The following is a 19,889-nucleotide window of genomic DNA, read 5'->3' on the forward strand; positions in this document are numbered from 1 at the left end:
GATTGTGCTGATCTGTTTGGAAGTAATTTTGCGTCTTTTTTTTTTACCTTTGTTAATAGACTAGCTAATCTCACAGTCATAGCAGATAAGTTACCCAAGCTTGCTTTTTTGTCTTTTGATTTAGAAGTTCCCTCCTTAGATGGTAAATTTGGTTGACTCTGATGTATTACTTAAGGGCTATTTTCCTCTTAATAGACAAGTCCCTTGTTTCGAAAAAAAAAAAAGAGGTAAAGAAAGTCAGATATTACGATGTGTAATACTATTACCCAATAGAAAACACTATACCCTTAAGGAAGTATATATAGCGGAAGATTTGGTTTAAGTAATAAATAAAAGATTATATAGTTTAATTAGCCCTTTGATTGTTATAATTGCAACAATTTTTTTCAGTCTATGTAGTTTTAAATATTTCATTTTGGTCTTTATAGTTATAATTTTTTTTTGAACTCTTTTATCTTTATCATTTAAAATAGTTTAACATCGTTATATTTTGATAATTTAAAATAGCTACAAAATGGAATTTGTCCATGTAAAATCGGTAAAAAGATTTTGGTGATTTTTATCTACCATAAATTAAAACATTAAATTTTTTTTCCTAATTTTATTCTTCTTCCGTCGCCGGTAAGGATTTTTATTCCTTGCACATTCCAGTGATTTCACACACCCTCTGACATCCTCGATCTCCCAATGGCGACTTCTTTGGCATTCCCGTGTGCCATGCTAGCGAAGATCACAACCTCCTTCGACGACCTAAACGTGCATGCTACATCACTGGTGTTGTTCGTGGTGAGAGATGTTGTGGCCCTTGCAAGAGGCAATGATGTTGCTCTAGTGGGGGAAGCGCTTCAAGCACAATCGGCGTGGGTCCGTTCCAATGCCAACAATGCTCTTGACTCGTTCATGAAATTCGTTGTGTGTGACTCTACCCTAGCTATAGTAAAAAAAATTAAAATAAAAAAATAAGAAATAAGAAAATTAAAATAATTTTTTTACTTAAATAGAATAATCCTACTTAGTCACCTTAAAAGAAATAAATAATATAATGTCATGTCAGTCAGAGTGTACCATAGAAAAGTCAACATTAAAAAATTATCTGTCAACATCTTAATTTAGAAGGTGAGACTAAAATAATTGATTCAAAAAAATTATTGGACTAAATATGTATATTTTAAAATAAAAAAAATCAAAATTATGAATTATAAAAAAATAACCAAAATTACATTTTTAGCCTAGTATTTTACATATTTTTTTTTTACAGAAACTATTGTACATCTTTTAATTTTAGTTATACGACTTTTATTTGTATTCATAAAAAAATAATAGTTAGTCATTAGTTAATTTCTATTTTACTTCTTCGAATTCTAGTATTAACTGGTAACAAGTTTCTAATGATACTCTATATGACATGATAAGGACGAAATTTTTAGTTAACAGTTATATATTTACACTTTTCATTAATTAATTATAAATATAATTCCTTAAAATATTCATTATTAACTGATATCTATAAGTTTATCAATCTTTGTTTTAGTCATATTTGACTATTTACACACTTAAATTTTTAATTTCATTAATATAAATAAATTAAAAGTAATAATTTATCGTGTGACAATTCTTTAAATTAAAAATAAATTATTTTCCCTCTTCCTTTTTTGTTTGTTGTGTTTTATTTTATTTTTTAATTATATATATATAGGAAGTTAAAAGTTGAATGAATTTAATTTTTATTTAAATAAACTTAAATAAAGATAAGTTTGAAATAAGAAATCAAAGCAAAATAGTGAGTAATGTAAATAGCTATATTGAAGTGCTATTAGTCCCTCCCCTTTAATGTATATGTGCGCAAGGGCTCCTAAATTTGAGAGATGGCATTGGGAATTTGTTAAATTTTAAAAAAAAAAGGTAATTTTTTTTAAAATCTTATTATATACAAAAAAAAAATTAATAAATAAATAAAATTTACTTCTTAAAATAAAAAACTACTTATTTATGAAAAAATGTTTTCTTTTAAAAAAAAAAAACTTAAACGAACAGATCCATTGTATCAATCAGATTAAATACATAACAATCACTAATTTAAACTATATGAGAATTAGTAAGAGAGTTAGCTCACTTAGATTAGATACAATCTATTTTCTTGATTCATATAAAATAGTTGAAACTTTTCTTTATTTTTCTTCATATTTTTACTACAAAATAAATGCATAAGTGTAAATTAATTAATAATTATGTAAAAAATAAGAATATAATTAAAAAATAATTAGTACTTTCTTAAATTTTGAAAATGACACTGAGTAGAAATAAAAGTTAATTAAAATCTGATAACTAAAAAGATATGGTAGGCATGACACCTGCGGAGGGCAGGGGCGGGGAGTACTCCCCCGCTCCCTATCCCCAAACCTTACCCTGTTCTTCATCCTCGTCCCTTGCTCCTGTGGTGGGGGTATTTTTTGACTCGTCCCCGCTTCCCGTGAAAATCGGGGACGGATCAAAAAAATAAGAATATAATTAAAAAATAATTAATATTTTCTTAAATTTTGAAAATGATAGTGAGTAGAAACAAAAGTTAATTAAAATCTCATAACTAAAAAGATATGGTAGGCATGGCACTCGCGCGGGGGGAGGGCAGGGAGTACTCCCCCGCTCTCCGTTGCCGAACCTTACCCTACTCCCCGTCCCTGCTCCCCTTAGTGGGGATATTTTTTGACCCGTCCCCATTCCCCGGCTCCCCGTGGGGACTTGCGGGAACCCCTTTTTACAATAAAAAATGTAAAAAATTATTAAAAAAATATAATTTTTTTGTTTTATCTCAATTTTTCAACAATAATAAATTTAAGGTTAAATTCTAAGTTTAAAACATGACTAATAATACCAAAATAAATCAATAATACTAATAATAAAATCACACAAGCATAAAAACATCCAAAAAATATTCAAGTACACATTAATGTTACAGTATTACACAATAAAAACAATAAAACTAGCATAACATTACAAGTCTTCATACAATAAATTAACATCATCATATTGAATCAAGTCTTCATACTTCTATCCAAGTGCAATGAAACATCTTTAGCATTAAACCTACACAATGAAAAATGTAAATATGTGTTTAGAAAATATAAAAAAGTCATGAATTAATATAATAAAATTTTCATACTGTTGGCGTTGTTGTGTCTGCATCGTCAACTATTGAGCAAAATTCCATCTTTGATTTTAAGGAACCTAATGACACGATTATACAATCATTAAAATAAATTAATTGCTTAGAAGAAAAATTTACAAGTAAAATTAAACCTATTACCTTCAATCTCATTACGCAACCAATCTTGAGAGCACATCAATGTCTCAACAGTGTCTTCATTTAATTTGCTACGATGTGGAGTCAGAAACTGTCCACCAATGCTAAATGCAGACTCTGAAGCAACTGTTGAGATAAGAATAGCTAGAAAGTCTTTAGCGATCCTTTGCAAAGTAGGATACTTGACTCTAATGTTTTTCCAATATTCCAAAATGTCAAAGTTACTAATATTTGATTGATTAAACAATACATGCTCCTCTAAGTATAAATCCAATTGATTTGTGCTTTCACTTCCATACATGAGAGGGAAAAAATAATTTAGCAACTTCATTTTCAACCTAGGGTCCAAAATAACCCCTATTGCCATCACCTCATGCCCCAATACTTCTCAAACTTGGGAATCATATTGTCAACCATAACTTGAATGGTGCTATCAGAAGAGAAAATCCATTCATTCAAAGCTAATCGAAGTTCACACACTTTTGGAAAATAAACATTTGAAGTTGGATATTGTGTACCCGAAAATAACTCAGTAACTTTATAAAAGATTTCCAACTTCTCACAAATTTTAGTTGCCATTTTCCAATCATCATCACTTGGCAATGACTTATATTGAGGCTCTCGTTGAGTCAAACGCTTGAAAACTTCAAGATGTGGCAATGCAGAAACAAGCATTAAATAAGTTGAATTTCATCTAGTTCTACAATTCATCCTAAGTTTCTTTGAATAAGGAATTTCCAATTGTTCACATGCCTCAATAAATTTTTCTTCTCTCTTAGGTGTTCCAACCCAAAAGGAAACATTATCCCTAATCTTCTCAATGGAATCATGGATAATTGACATTCCATCCTTCACAATCAAGTTTAAAATATGGGCACAACACCGCATATGGAAGTAAGTCCCTCCCAAAATAAATGAACTACGTCCAAACTTGCTTAGAATTTTAGGAATCATTGCATCATTAGTACTACAATTATCAACAGTTATTGTAGATACCTTTCTATCTAGATTCCATCCAAAAAAATGTTCAATTATAATCTCTGCAATAACTTCAGTGGTATGCAGTGCAGGAACATACATAAACTTAAAATAAAATAATTATTCATCTTAAAACCAAGTTCTATGAATACATGTTACTATAACTACACATATTACCAATTATATAAAATTAAAATCATAAAACTTTCAAGTGAATGATTATTTACCTCATAAGCCGACTTTGCAAATTCCAATTGTTATCAATGAAATGGGTTGTAATAGTCATATAGCCTTTGTTTTGATTCGATGCAGTCCACATGTCTGTTGTTATAGCTATGCGACTTGAATTTTTTTGAATTAACTTCATAGTTTTGGCCCTTTCTCTCTCATAGAAATTTAGTATATCCAGCTTCAATGTATTATGGGATATTACTTCGAACAAAGGTTGGACAGCATTACAAAACCTTCGAAACCCAATGTGATCAACCATAGCAAGAGGGTATGCATGCAATGCAATCATCTTTGTCAATTCCATCCTAGCAGCATCTTGATTAAAGGTATAGTTTCCAACTAAAATAGATTCGCCTCTATCTCCTACTGAAGATGATGATTGTTGAAGAGTTTTTAGTATTGATTGCTTTGGACCCCTTACTGTTCGAAGCTTACAGGTTCTAATGTGGTTGTGCAAATGCTTCGTACCTGATCTTGTATCACCACCAAGTTTCTTTTCACAATATTTACATATAGCTTTTCATTTTTTCTCTATTTTCTTTCTTTTGAAGTGGGTCCAAGCAGCGGAAGTTAATCCTCTTTTATTTGGACTTCTTTCTACATCTTCAACTTCTTCTATATTTGGAGAATTTTCTGCTTCTTCCACCGGATTGCTTTGTGCGTCATTAGCAACTTGTTGTGTTTCTAATGGAGCAATACTATTAATGGATGGATCAATAGGCGTACCCATTTTCTGTACAACAAACAAGTAACAAAATTTATAAATATGAGTCATGTAAAATTGTAAATGCACAAATCTGACTCTTATTGCTAGATTACAAATTTTAAACTCAATGAATCAGCCAAACCAAAACATCACAATAAGCTAGCAACAGAACAAAGAATTGAAAATACAACAGAAATAAATAAATAAATAAAACAGAGGAAGAACAATTCGAAGTTGCGAAACCTAGAAATGCACGGTGCGACTCAAAGAAGAAAAAGGTGCAACGAAGGTTTCCACGAGTTCACGGCTGAAACGAATAGTGAAAAAGGAACAATGAAATGAACGGTGAAGAAGGAACGGTGAAGAAGCGAAGAAGTGAAGAGGGTGAAGATAGTGTGAAACGGTGAAACGGACGGTGAAGAAGTGAAGAAGGAACGAAAGTGAAGCAGTGAAGAAGGAACAAAGGTGAAGAAGGAAGTCAAGGAATGAAGTCTGAATGTTTGATGCGACGTTTTAAGATTTGGGTAATGTTTATGTCTTTGTGACTTGTGAGATATTACTTATATATATGATAATTTTATTTTATATTTTTTTACTAGTAAAATACTATATTAACCCTTATATTTATGTTAAACATATTATAAGTTATGAGAGTATATAAGTAAAATTCTATATACGCGGGTATACGGGGACCCTACGGGGCGGGGAGCATAGTCCCCGTCCCCGTCCCCGAATTAGCTGCGAGGAATTTTTCATCTCCACCCCCGCAGGAAATTTTAAACCCGACCGCAGGAGTATTGCCATGCCTAGATATGAAAGGAATATATTAGTACAATACTTATACATGGAAGACAGATAAAGTTGGGTGTACATATATTCATAGATTCTTCCTTTTCTTCAAAAGGGACATGGAATTATTAATTAATTAGTACAGTTTATTTAGCTAAAATACTACCCCAAACACATGGTGGTTACTTCAATTGCATAATTGCATTTAATTTAATTATTCTCCACGCAAAGAACTGTACCTTACCGTCCAATTTTTCCGTACCAAATCATATGATGAAGAGAAATGTCTAATTTATAATATGGCGAAGAGATATGTTTATAATATGGTGAAGAGAGATGTTCATATATAGTCGGTGAAACACACTCGCACACTATAGTGTATATTATAGACAATTGTGTGAATAAAACATAATAACATGCAATTGGCTTCCAAAGCTGACTTTCAGTTAATTTTTCAAAGGCAATTTTGTTTTTAAATTGATCAACTAGTTCTATTTGACTTTATGATTTGTATTATATATTAATTTGTGGGTCATACTAGATCAGTTAATGCATTATGTATGCTTCCCCACTGAGTAATAATCATCTTCATCATTAGTATTCATAATTAGTTTCTAAAGAATAATAATTTAGTTCATGCATGATTGACAAATTAAACATGATGGCTTATTATACTTAGTTATATGGGTATAAAATTCCATTTCAAGAAATGCATATGCCATTTATTATTATTATTATTATTATATAGGTTTAGATAACAATAATTTACTTTAATAATGCACTTTGCTTATAAGTACGTGTCGAAGGAAGAATAATATAGGAAGAACAATAACAATATATTTTTTTATGAGAATGTTCAATATACGTGCCTACGTGTTTTGGATGCATGATTTTAGGATAAGCCTATCAAAGGTTTTGTCTCATATGCACGTTAACTAAAGGCAACCTTCCATGTCTTCATTTGCCTTATCAGGTTCATGATGTTTAGCCTGCAAAAATTATGCTGAATTAATCAAGTTTCGAAAACTTGGAGAAATTAAAGCATGCATTCCAAAACTATATATTCCCTGTATTATGATGATATTGTTGGCATTTCTTGCAAGTTGAAGAACCACACCACAACTTGATTTTTGGCTACTTACATCAGCGTATCAGCCAATAGGAGATAACTCTTTTGAACATTCTCGTCACCTGACCTTAACTACCACAATTTTCTTATCCTTTAGGCTTTGAGTAAAATGTTTAACGATTGCTAAATATTGCTATCCCTCCTAATGATAGTTATATAGAGCACTTGTGCTTGATAAACGAATTAGGGGCGTAGATTCTGTGCAGAAATTGTAATTAAGGACAATTTTTAATGATAGCGAAAGTTAGAAATTGAATTAAGGGCGTTCCATCAGTTCATATACATTGCGACGTACGTGGTGATGTACAAGCCACGCTCTTAGGCGGAAAGATTATATTGATGTTTAAATCTTGAAAAAAAAAATATATATATATATATATATATATATATATATATATATGATAGTGAAAGAGATGAGAGGAATTAATTTGATCATGTAAAATGTTTGGATAATCAGGATTTTTTTTTACTTAAATCTAATCATCTTAATCGTTAATTGAAATTGTACGTATGGTCAAGATTTTTAATTCTTCTTATACTTCCCATTAATATATATTTCCTATTGAGGTGGGTTACAAGGTTAGTTTAGAGATTAAAAAAAAAAAAGATAGATCAAAGAAAAAATATCCTGTGTTTGAATCTTTCTAATAAATCAAACAACCAACAACTAATATTTGATGATAAAAAATATTCCCTGTATTGAGATATATAAATATCTTATGAGAGACATCCAAAATGAATATGAAGTAATTGAATTAAGGCTAGTTCATCCTAAATACTAATCATATATAATTTTTTTATTGGATATTGCTGAAATTTCAAGTGCATATAAGAAATACACAAAGCCTAAATATTAATCTCACATTTATTTGATTGAAGGATTGATGGCTGCAGTATTTTGTTTGTTTGTTTTTAAACTATCCAGTTATCCACTCATGCATTTATTTGGTGAGATCAACTAATTAATTTTTCCTGAATATGTAAAAACATCAAAGGTGGAATCATTCTTAAGATTTATTTTTAAGATTTAATTCATTTAAAATAAAGAGGTGTATATCTTCTATTAATTTCAATTATAATATTCTTAAAAAATTGAATTAAAATATCTCATGATAGATTTAAGTCATTTAAAATGAACAGTAAATTCACTATCACTTTACCCGTCTACACATTTCTTCACTCTAAAATAGACTAACAAATGTTGATTAGTGTCAATTAAGAACATATTTATAAACACTTATGATATTAAATAAATATTTATATAAAAAATGAAAGAGGGAGATCAACCAAATCTGCATGAAAAAGACAATAAAGATGACAACTTAGAAGCATGTGAGAAGCTCTCAGAAAAGGGGGACAACAGCCACCATTTGAGACTTGAAAATTTATGTTATTTATCACTTTCATTCTCTTGTGGAATGAATTCATTGAGGACCAGTCAATTAGGATTAGGACGTTGCATGTGCTTTCTCTCTTCTTGGCATCCAAATTTAAGGGATTGATGCAACGTTTTGTGATTATTTGGGCCACTCGTTATTTTTTTGCCCAACGGTACCGTATTCAATTCCATTTTATATATGAGAACTTCCAAAATATCGCGAAGCTCAACAATATTATTAGGAACGAAATCGCCGTGTATGAAATGCAGCAACTAGCTCTCTAATACATTCAACTTCAAGTAGTTTAACTTCTATTAATTTTTCTTTTACATATTTTAATTTAGGCTTAAATATATTTTTATTCTTAATAAATATTTAATTTTTTATTTATTTTTAATAAATTTTTATTTTACATTGAATTTCTAATAAAATAACATTTTTATTTTTGTTCATTGATATTTTATATTAGTTATTGATAAATTAAGAAATTTTGTATTTATTTCCTAATAAATTAATGAATTTTGTTTAAGTCCCAATTAATAACAAATGAGTTTATTTTTTCTTGAAACAAACACAAAATTTATTAACGTATTAAGGAATAAAAATAAGTATCAATAATAAAAAAGAAAATTATTATTTTATTAAAAACTTAACACAAAATAAAAATTTATTAAGAAATAAATATAAAAATTAGATATTTATTAAAAATCAAAAACATATTTAAAACTTTAACTTATCAATGTTTCATACTCTCTTTATAAAAAAAAAAAAGGTGTCATACTCTATAATTTCGTTAGAAGAGATAAAAAGAGAGTTTATTGACCCTGGTATCTCAGAGAAAATGACTATATAAAAAAAAAAACTATAATTATAGATAAAGTCGAGAAATAAACTTCTACCTACAACATAGGTAAAGTAGAGAAGAAAATAGAAGTTGTACATTTTATTATTATATTTGTGTCAAGATAGAAATTATATTTAATGCAATAATTAATGCACTCCAACGCTGTACTAATAAAAATAATGCACTACAATGTTCATTTCAACATGAAAAATGAGCTCCTGACGACAATTTCAGTACATCTAATAAAAGTCTAAAGAGTTAACGAATTACTGAGATCTTGCAACTGCATTTACTAAGTCATTTTTATTGGCAATCAATTAAAAAAATCTCTATAAAACACATAAATATTTTATGAGCATTTAAATCATCATTATGTGAATCATATATATCAAATGATAGTTTATAGCTAGTTACGTTTTTTTTTTTCAGATTTTGGAGAGTCTATTGAGCCTGAAAAGACTTGTAGAAAGAATATTTGGGTGTAGTGCTTGGAGCTAGAGACAAGTTTAACAATTCTTGAGTATGAACATGAAAAGGCCTGTAGACAAAAAAAAATACAAATACTTAGTTTAGTGCCTAGAGAGGCAAGTGAAGAAAAAATATATATTTGGTTGTTATTTACTTTAAGAGACGTACAAGGTAAAAGGAATACTTGAAATAGTATGTGTGGTTCTGTAAATCTGTGTCAGTTGAAATCTTAGTGATTGCTAAGAATTATACATAATATTAGGATTGTGAGACGAATCAATATAATTGCATGTGTTTCTTTTCTTTATTCTATTACTCTTAATTTCATTTCTACTAATGTTAAAGGATTTGAATATGTAGAAAAATCTTATTTAAATAAAGGATTTTATAAAATTATTTTTTTCTCAAAGTACAATACCTTCCTGTCATCCTATCAAGCTTAAGTCTTTCTTAAGTTAGCTTAGTTTGTTTAGTCTTTAGCGTTTTCTAAAATGATTTGGAAAAAAATTAAGAAACATAATTTAATCTATTCTCATTTTTTTATATGTTTTTACAGTTTAGTATTAGAGATAACCTTTGGGTTGAACACCTTTCGGTGTTAGAGGAAAAGATTCACAAACTATCGTGACAAATCTAGAAAGTTATCTCATTGTGGAAAGAACTGTTACAGGGCCCTTGGAGGCTTCGCTGTGACTTTTTTACCATTTTGGTTATTTTTTTCTCAAGCAAATTAAAAACCAAAATGGATGGTCAAGTAAATTATTCACATGTGATAGGATATTTTTACCACATAAAATATAGTAGGTGTTATTCTATATGATGCAATGATATTTTACAAGTTATTTTACAATTAATATAAAATAATAATACTTTTTTTTTCATCAATTGTAAAACAATTTGATGTAAAAGATCATTATGTCACATATGATGATATCTCTTGCATCTTACATACGCCACAAAAAAAAAAACCCTTGATAGGTAAATAATTTATTTGACCATCCATTTTGATATTTTATTTGAGAAAAAATCCAAAATGATAAAAAAAAATCCTTCTTTAGAGACAATTACTTTTACTGATGAGACATAATGAAAATATTCATTAAATCAATGCATTATAATCATTGGGAGAGGTTAAAAAAAGGGGAGATTCTCAACCTTCAAGAAATAAAAATGGAAATCTTGTTCCGAAAGTCACAATGGACGATCAGGAAGATATCAATAAGATGCAACTCAACGCCAATACTATGTACCTCATTACTTGAGCCCTAGTCAAGACTGTATAACAATGTTTTTTGCTACAAAATTGCAAAGCATATGTGGGACAGTCTTTCTCTCACCCACAAAGGCACCAACAATGTCAAAAGGCCGAAAAGGACTAGACTTTTAGGCAATATAAGTTATTCAAGATGAGTGATCATAAAACTATTAATGAGATGTTTGAACGTTTTCAAACTATCCTAAATGGTCTTGGAGCACTTGACAAGGATTTCACCATAGAAGAAAACAACATTCTACTCCTAGATAACCTTTCAAAGGAACAGGAACCAAAAAGCATTTCCATTTTGGAACTATGAAGATGAGTGACTTGCTCAGATTTTTTAAGATTCGCGGACTCTATCTAAACCAGAGAGGTGTTTTCAAGAAGAACTCCTCTATCACTTTGAGAGCTAAGAATCCTAAGAAAAATCTAGCCAGTCTCGATTAGAGAAGAAGACAACATCTAAAGTCCTTAATTAAGGATGTTGGCGAAGAAAGTGAAGATTCTGATGGTAAAAACACTAAAATCTTAGCTTTAGAAGACAAAGATTATGAGATTTCCCTTATGTTCAAAAGTTTAGAAGGATGGTTGAGAAGAAAGAAAAATATCAATTTCACCCAAAGAAAAATGAGAAACTCTAGAAGAAATTTTCAAAAGATCGACAAGACTGAGATTGTCTGCTTCCAGTCAATCCTCATATTTTTTTCTCAAACCCTAATTCCTTAGGTGGAGTGAGTCTAAATTCCCTTGTTAAGCTCCTAATCCCTTAATTAGTAACTTAACATAGAAATCTATTTTAAGAGATCAAAGGATTATAAGACGGTTAACTACCCTTCTTCAGTGCAAGATTTAAAAGGCTTTGTCACCTTGAGCAAATTAAACTTTATTCCACAGTAAGTTTTCTTTATTTTGTGAAATTTAAATTAGACAAAATTTTGATACAGTTTCTTGAATAAAATTTTATTACATATATAAGTAAAGTAGAATTCTAATTCTAATTAAAAAATAACAATATAAATTACAGTAACTATCTAAATTGTGTCCATTTAAATTCAAGTGTCACATAAGAAATGAGACAAATTGGTCTATAATGAATTAATGAGACAAATTGGTGTATAAAGATATAATTTTATGGCTTTGCGCCACGAGCGTATCCCTTCGACTCTTTGACAACCAACCATTTCCGTGAAAAACTTTTAGTCTTCTTCTTCTTCTTGGATATGATATAAATATTAGTAAATAGCAAGAATTATAACGTAATTTTGCATCTTTATATTTTAGATACTTTGTTATATGTTATTTTAGTTAAGATTTAATTACAGATTTTATCATTCAATTTTTTTATTTTATAAATTTTATCATCTAAATTTTTAATTTTTGTACATTTTACATTTGTTGTACAGAAATTTAGATGATAAAGTTTATGAAATATTAAAAGTTGAGTAATAAAATTCATTAAAATAAAATTTGAGTGATAAAATTATTAAAATAATAAAAATGTGGTAGTAAAATTTACAATTAAGTCTTTAATTTATTCTAAAATTTCATAGAAACATACAATTATTATTGAATTTAAAGCGATAACTACAAATCATAAATTTCTAGTTTTTCTAAATCTCATTTTTGTTTTTACCTCTTCTTAATTACACATGATCCGATTTTATTATGTTTTTATCCTTCAACTAAGCACTCGTTTTTTATTACTAGTATTTTATTTCTTCTCCCATATTTCTGCCTTTTTCTAAAAACTAGTTTGATGTATATCCATTTTTTTTATGTAAGGTTACGTGTGTAATATGTTGTGTGCTCTTTTCGTTCTTAAAGTAAAGACATAAACCTTCAAGACCTTATACATAAAAAGAACTACTTTAAGGCCACCTTCAAATGTTTGTGATCCCTAGCTATTAACTCTTTGGTGCTGCTAACTACTAGGGCAGGCATATCTTTGTTGTTAAATAATAATTCTATATTACAACTTATTTTTACTTATACTTCTACCTATCAAATAAGAAGTACGTATTAAATACTTAATTTTTATATTAACATATTTACTTTTTATTCAATATTTTCGTGATATTACATTAAAATTATTATAGTAAGAGAATATATACATAGTGAATTGAGGCCAGTCCAAACCTATATTATGGTGTTTGGACTTTTGCAGATCAACAAGTGCAAATTGTCTTTCATATCATGGATAGAGGTCCACAAGATTTTGCGCTCATATCAGCAGAAAGCTATTGAGACAAACTCTAATATGGGAGATTAATGCATCTTTGGCTTAAAGGGACGCCAAATGCCAAGAACAAAAAACACGATTTAGTATAAAAAACAAAAAAGATTTTGACATTCATAACATATGTAAGAATTTTAATATATAATTAATATTTTCTTATAAATAAATTAAATATATAACTATATACTGACTACAAGGGGTAGCTTAAGAATAAGATATGAGAAGGAAAATATTAAATCAATACAATTTTAATTTTTAATAAGATGAGGAACTATAAAATATCTTTATATATTACATAATAATTTAAATAAACTTAAGAAATTTAGGGGTGATCATAACATCACTTAGTCAAACCTCTGATTCCGCAAATAAAGAACATATTAGACTAGTCACAAGCACACCACGTGCATTGTGCATGTGAATCTCAGTGTTTGTCGAGACCAACCTTCTAAATGCACCTTTCAATGCTTGTTTTGGCTACGCAAATCTGGTGAGAACTATGGAATTGTTAAATACATTCTGTTTTTTCTGTTCCTGCATTTATGAGCACTTCCCTAACCTCCACTCTGAAATTAACCGAAGAATCCAAAATTGAACACTCTTAGTTCTGTAATTCCTAGTAACTTAGCGTGTTTTTGTTACAATAGTCTATCAAGGCTAAGAGAAGGAAGGTCCTAAACTTCATAAGACTTTGTTATTGGTTTATTTTGTCAAATAACAAATTAAATGAAAATTTTGGGCCGCAAAATCTAGTTAATCTCAGCATATACAAAAACTATGCTTGGTCCATATAATATATCAATATAAACTTTAAATAGAGCGCTCCAATTAAACAGTTGCCGGATTGTTCTAATTTTGCCTGTTATCGCAAGTTTGAACTCTATCATACAATTGTGTTGTGTTAAATATTTAAAAAGGAAACTTTATTGCTTATAATAGTTGTATTTAACTCAAACAACATTCTTTTTATAGAGAATACATGTGGTGTCCAAAAAAACTGTTATATTTTAAAGGTTTTTTTTTCTTACTTGTGTCTCACATAATATGCCTCCTAATTTCTTAGTATCTTTTTAAGGATAAGTCAAAGCTAAAACAACTAAAACTTATACTTTAGATCCATCGGTAAAAAAAATTATTATTATCAGTATTTATAAAGTAAAAAATCTTTCATATATTGATAAAAAAAATCACATATATTAGTAAAAAAATTCAACATATTTAAAGTAATTTTTTTATAAAAAAAATTATTTTAAACTTCACTTATCGTTCATTCAATTTTTTTTTTGTTTTTTTTAACAAAAATATTCCTTGGGAAAGCCAATAACTAAGTCTCTAAAATGTTTAGTAGAGCACACCTGCTTTAGATAGTCTTGAAAAGCCGTAAAAAATCAGGCACCTTGATACCCGAAAATGTGCAGACACAATCACCTTATACATGCACAGTTTCCACCATGTAGCATCTTGTCTTACAACGTTTTCTACACACATACTAATTTTTCCACCCACAAATCTCCTTGTTCAGAGAATAGTATGCAAGAACATCATTTTTGGTGTTTACCCCGAATAAAGTTATTCGGATTTAGTTCACTGAGACCGAGTCATTTAATTTGTTATTGATGTGCCAGCAACTTCTATTGTCATGGCAAAATTAGGCTTCTTGTTTACCTTGGATTTCATCATCATTGGCTAAATGGAATTGTCTTCACTCTATAGCCACTAAGGAACTTTCAGTTCTATGGAGGCAGTTTCATTGTGAAAATTCTATATATCAAGGCCGTTAGACCAAAATTGCACCGTATGTAAAAGAATTCCTTGCTACAAATAAATTAGTGCAAAATGAAAACATTTTTTAATCGTTTGCTCTTAGGATAACTTCATAAAATAATCAAGTGATTCCATATCAAAGCAATTTGAAGTTTTGAACCCAATTTTTTATAATACAAATCAGCTGTATGAGTAACATTTTCCTATAGCAGTACAATAAGTAGCAAATCAATCGGTACTACTTAGTACTTACACAAAATGATATAAACAAATGTATTAATTAAAACAAAATGTACGACTTTTGTATCATATAATAAAGCAGAAGGAATTTATCAAAACTCAAGTACAAAGTTGAGCACACAATTCATAGATCTGGGGATCGGTCGGATTTTGCATATAATATGTACTGGATTTTCCATTGCTTGAGCATATCAAGTTCAGCTGGTTGCCAATCTGCTCTGTCTACAATATGGTATTTAACAAATATTAACAGTGTATTTGATTTAGAGGATGAAAATAGAAGAAATTGTTTTGAACTAAAATTGAATGTAAAAAATGTGAGTCCCAAAGAAAAGTACAAAAATTCTCTATAATATTATTTCTCTCCTCTCTACCAAACACACCATAATACACACATCCACACACAAGTATCACAACAACAATAATATGCGTTATAACACTTAAAAAAACGCACTATAAGAACCATAAAAGTTAAAGGATAACATCATGATGAACATTGTTGTTTTTTCTCTCCTAATTCCTTACTAACTGACAATTCAGATGAACATATTTCAGCACAAATGCTTACCACAACACAAGATGAAGATTTTGGTGGATTGCAGTTCCATCTTGAAGTTGGAACACAAGACAGATAATGGCACCAGGAGCAGTAATCATTTGCATCAATACCACGGAGAAGTGCAATCAGACCAGTGGTAAACCTGTCAAGTATAATCTGTTATGCATAAACTGAACTAAATAATCAAAATGACAGAATGAAAGTGAAAAGAAAAGTAATGGTTTGTACAAGATGATGGACCAGGCAAAAGTTGCAATGCAAGCATGCCTAGAGTTTGTGATGTGCCACAACACACCCTATTTATAATCTTCAGTCCATTTGTGACTAGAAGATTGACCAAAGTCACTTTATTAAGTTATAGAAGTTTGGTCTCATTATATTTTGTTATGCTTTAGAAGGTGAATCAAAAAGCAACTCCCAAAACTTTGCCTACCTTAACTACTTGGATCATGCTATGTGTCAACATGATTAATAATTTCCAAGTACCTTTACATATACTCTTTCTAGAGCAACTTATATATTAGAAATATGAGACTTCAGCTTATCAGAATTCTCAGATGAGATGCTATGATAAAAAATACACGTCACACCAACGTATTGTGACCATACACCATAGAGCTCAAAATAAAAAGAGGTCTACCGTATAATAACATAGTGTAAAATGATTGATTAAGAGATAGTATAGAAGTACTGCAAGTATATGTAGAGTGAATGAAGTAAACTAGCAAGCACTCATACACTTAAGTGGTTGCAACAGCCAACTAATAGGACTAACGACTTATACTAACTACTAAATGTAAACCAGTATAACTACCTATGCTAACTGTAAATTTAGTTACATTCAAGTTGAATTTTGTCACGGCTTACCCAACAATTAACAGGATCAGGGCTAGGATCCAGGAGATGCACTGATATTTGTTGAATTTTGGTTTAATTAATGTTGGAGAATATGGCTGAGGAGCATTTCGTTGCTTAATCCATCCAAACTGGGGACGGATCAAGAACACAAATCCAAGAAGAAATCCTGAAAGAAACCCTCCAATATGAGCAAAGTTGTCCACATGTGGGAGAACCCCCACTGCTAGATTGATAGCAATGACAAACACAAAAGTGAAGAGAGCTCCTAGCTGCACATGACAAGAAAATCTAAATCAAATTAATAGATTGCTTTCAAGAGCACATCTCTTCCTTTTGTGATATTCACATTTCAAATATGAATAATTTAATAAGGCACCTTTTTTTCATACAATGACCAGTTAGTAAGGAGTTCTGAAAGCATGCCTCCTAGTAAGCCAAAAAGAGCACCAGAAGCACCAACAGAGACTTTTTCCCCAATGAAAAGAGCAGAAAGCAAGCTACCCCCAAATCCAGAAATGACAAATAGCAATCCAATAAGCACTGCAATACAACTACACAATAATTAGGAAATAATGTTTACAAAACATGCAAATAATATCCTAATGAGAAAAACCATGTTTAGATAAACTTAATCTATAAACACATTTACAAGAGAGAGAAAAAAGATAAAATGAATTGAATTTCTCTCATAAATTAAAATCAACTTATTTACTTCTCTTTTAAAGAAGTTCACTCCTTTAACTTCTCCAAAAGCTGAAGTGTATAAGTTGAATTTAGTTTATGGATGAAACTCAATTTATTTCACCTTCTTATTTTTTTATATAATTGTTTATGAAGAAGTTTATCTTTTTTGTTGCTGGTACAATATGAAGATTAATCTTGGTTGGAGCAAATCTTTTGCTCTTCCCTTGTCCCCCGATTATTAACACATATTCTCTTTGCCTATAAAAAAACCAATATGAAGATTAAAACAAACAGCAACAACCAACCGACAGACAAACAAATTGTCCCTCAAAAACACATTACAATATGAAGAAGTTTATCCAACTAAGACCAAAGTTATACTTCCTAGAAAAGAAGCTAAAAGAAAAATATACTGTCATTGTAAATTTATCTTAGGATTCTTTAGGCCTATATATAACTCTAGAAAAGAATAACCTGTTAATTATTTTGCAAGACAAATATGAATGTCACACATACCGAACCCAAATTCTTTCTCAAGCTGAATTCCAACCACTAGAAGACCAAACATATTTGCCACTAGATGGAATACTCCACCATGTAGCCACATGCAAGTGATGAGGCGCCAACCCTGGTGTCTGTGAACCACTTTGTTCGCATCCAGAGCCCCCATTTTCCGTAGCCTGAACAGTTAACAAGCACAAAGTTCTTAAATTTTTATTACGGCAACAAATAATTTACAACTAGCACAATCTGTATTTTCTACCAGTTCACCAAAACCATTTATAACAGCAATTTCATGTCAGCAGTACTTGTTACCAACTACTATCTCAAGCTTAAACTATTTAGTTAAAGACACTAAAATGGTCCTATATTAGACTATTTAGTAAAATGGTCCTATATTGGAATTAATAGACCTTATTAGAACTAAAATGGTCCTATATTGAAAGAAATTTCTAACTATGGATCAAAAGACTCTGATCACATCATAAATAAACCATATGTTTACGGACTGGGCTTATGCTCAATCCATATCTCATCTCTACTATGCTCAAATGTTCCAAACATTCATCTCAGACAGAATATATATGATATACTACATCTATTAAGACACATGAATCTTTTTATGTTTCATTAAATATCTAACTGGTACTATACCTAAAAAAACTATTCGGAATCTGAAATAATTTTACCAAGTTAAAGTGTGATTGTGGGATAAGATAACTGATCATAAGTTACACGACCAGAGATAAATAAATTTTCGACAGCAGAACTGGAACTGGGACAACAACAACTCACGTTATTAATGATGGCCCCAGAAGAGGATTCTCATTGAAAGGCTGAAAGGAAAAACGACCCAGGAACGGGGCAATGCAAGTGGCCAAAGTCTTGGAGCAATCATTGACATACATGGTGATGATGAACACAATAACATTGGCAATGACAAAGAAGGGAATCAACCAAGGAAACCATTCCTTGAAATGCTTCACTTCCCTGTGTTCAACTTTTGAAGTGAAAGATGGGTCTATCTCCATTGAATGTACATTTACCACTTTCCTCCACTGCCTAGAGTTTACCCTGAGTTGAACTTGTGATGGTTGTAGCTCTCCCTCCATAGCCATTGAACTATGTGGAGCAATATGCATAGAGAGAAAATAAAGAAAAGATTAAATTCTTGAACACTTTTTTCTAGCCAAATTTGATCAAACTCTAGGCATAGCCAAGTGGGAATAATGTAATGAAGGTGATGATTGATTTGATCAAAGGCTTCATTTCATAATTTCACATTGGTTTATATATTTTTTTCTTGCACAATCATGTTGTCAATTACTTCTCGTTATTTAGTGCCACATTTGGAGGGTTCTGCTTGGAGGTTTCTTTTGGTGAAGAAGAACCAGAATACGGACACACCAATGTCCCATGACTTTGTTGGAAAAACAAAACATTGAAAAAAACATGTTATTGCCCAATTGACATTTGGATGCTTTAGGTTCTCGAAATAGAATCTCTGTCACTGGATTAAACGACATATACAAAGATACACAGGATGAGATAAAAGTTGAAACAGGCTGACTCCATGATTCCACCCATAACAAAACAAATTTTGGGTCTGCAACTGATAAAAAAATAGGGTTTGTTTGAGTGACGTAAATATACTGTAGTGAAATAGAAATACCCACAAGAGTTAAATAATTTGGCTTAATTGCATATTTTGTCAGCTATGTTTCATGATTTTACAAATTTTGCTTCTCAACTATTTTATTTGCATATTTTATCATCTTGTTAATTGATCACAATTAATAACGATCATTGATGTGTCAAGTAATGTTAATATAAATGATGAACTGACATACATATAATAATATAAAGGTACACATGATGGTTGACATAGTAACCAACATTTGTTAATGTGACAAACTAATTAAATTTCACATTTTGCACTCTGCTTTCAAAATTTCATGCGTTGT

General features: G+C 30.1%; 1 protein-coding gene across 1 annotated transcript; it reads right to left on the reverse strand.

The window, feature by feature from the left end:
* Nucleotides 1-15,188: 15,188 nt before the first annotated feature.
* LOC114395696 (RHOMBOID-like protein 1) lies at nt 15,189-19,181 on the reverse strand. The gene is made up of 6 exons (XM_028357528.1): nt 18,721-19,181; nt 17,941-18,104; nt 17,117-17,280; nt 16,750-17,009; nt 15,892-16,024; nt 15,189-15,545 (listed from the first exon to the last, which is right to left on the reverse strand). The coding sequence occupies exons 1-6, from the start codon at nt 19,065-19,067 to the stop codon at nt 15,423-15,425; spliced, it is 1,191 nt and encodes a 396-aa protein (XP_028213329.1). The 5' UTR covers nt 19,068-19,181; the 3' UTR covers nt 15,189-15,422.
* Between the last annotated feature and the right edge of the window lie 708 nt (nt 19,182-19,889).

The sequence above is a fragment of the Glycine soja genome, chromosome 18 (genome assembly GCF_004193775.1).
Source record: "Glycine soja cultivar W05 chromosome 18, ASM419377v2, whole genome shotgun sequence".
Taxonomy (NCBI): domain Eukaryota; kingdom Viridiplantae; phylum Streptophyta; class Magnoliopsida; order Fabales; family Fabaceae; genus Glycine; species Glycine soja.

Bases quoted from the DNA above. Each gene is read 5' to 3' on its own strand.
- LOC114395696 (XM_028357528.1), bottom strand. From the start codon at position 19,067: ATGCATATTGCTCCACATAGTTCAATGGCTATGGAGGGAGAGCTACAA. The intron at 18,105-18,720 runs GTGAGTTGTTGT...TTAACTGTTCAG, and splicing joins CTGGGGCCATCATTAATAAC to GCTACGGAAAATGGGGGCTC. The intron at 17,281-17,940 runs GTATGTGTGACA...GTTGTATTGCAG, and splicing joins TGAGAAAGAATTTGGGTTCG to TGCTTATTGGATTGCTATTT.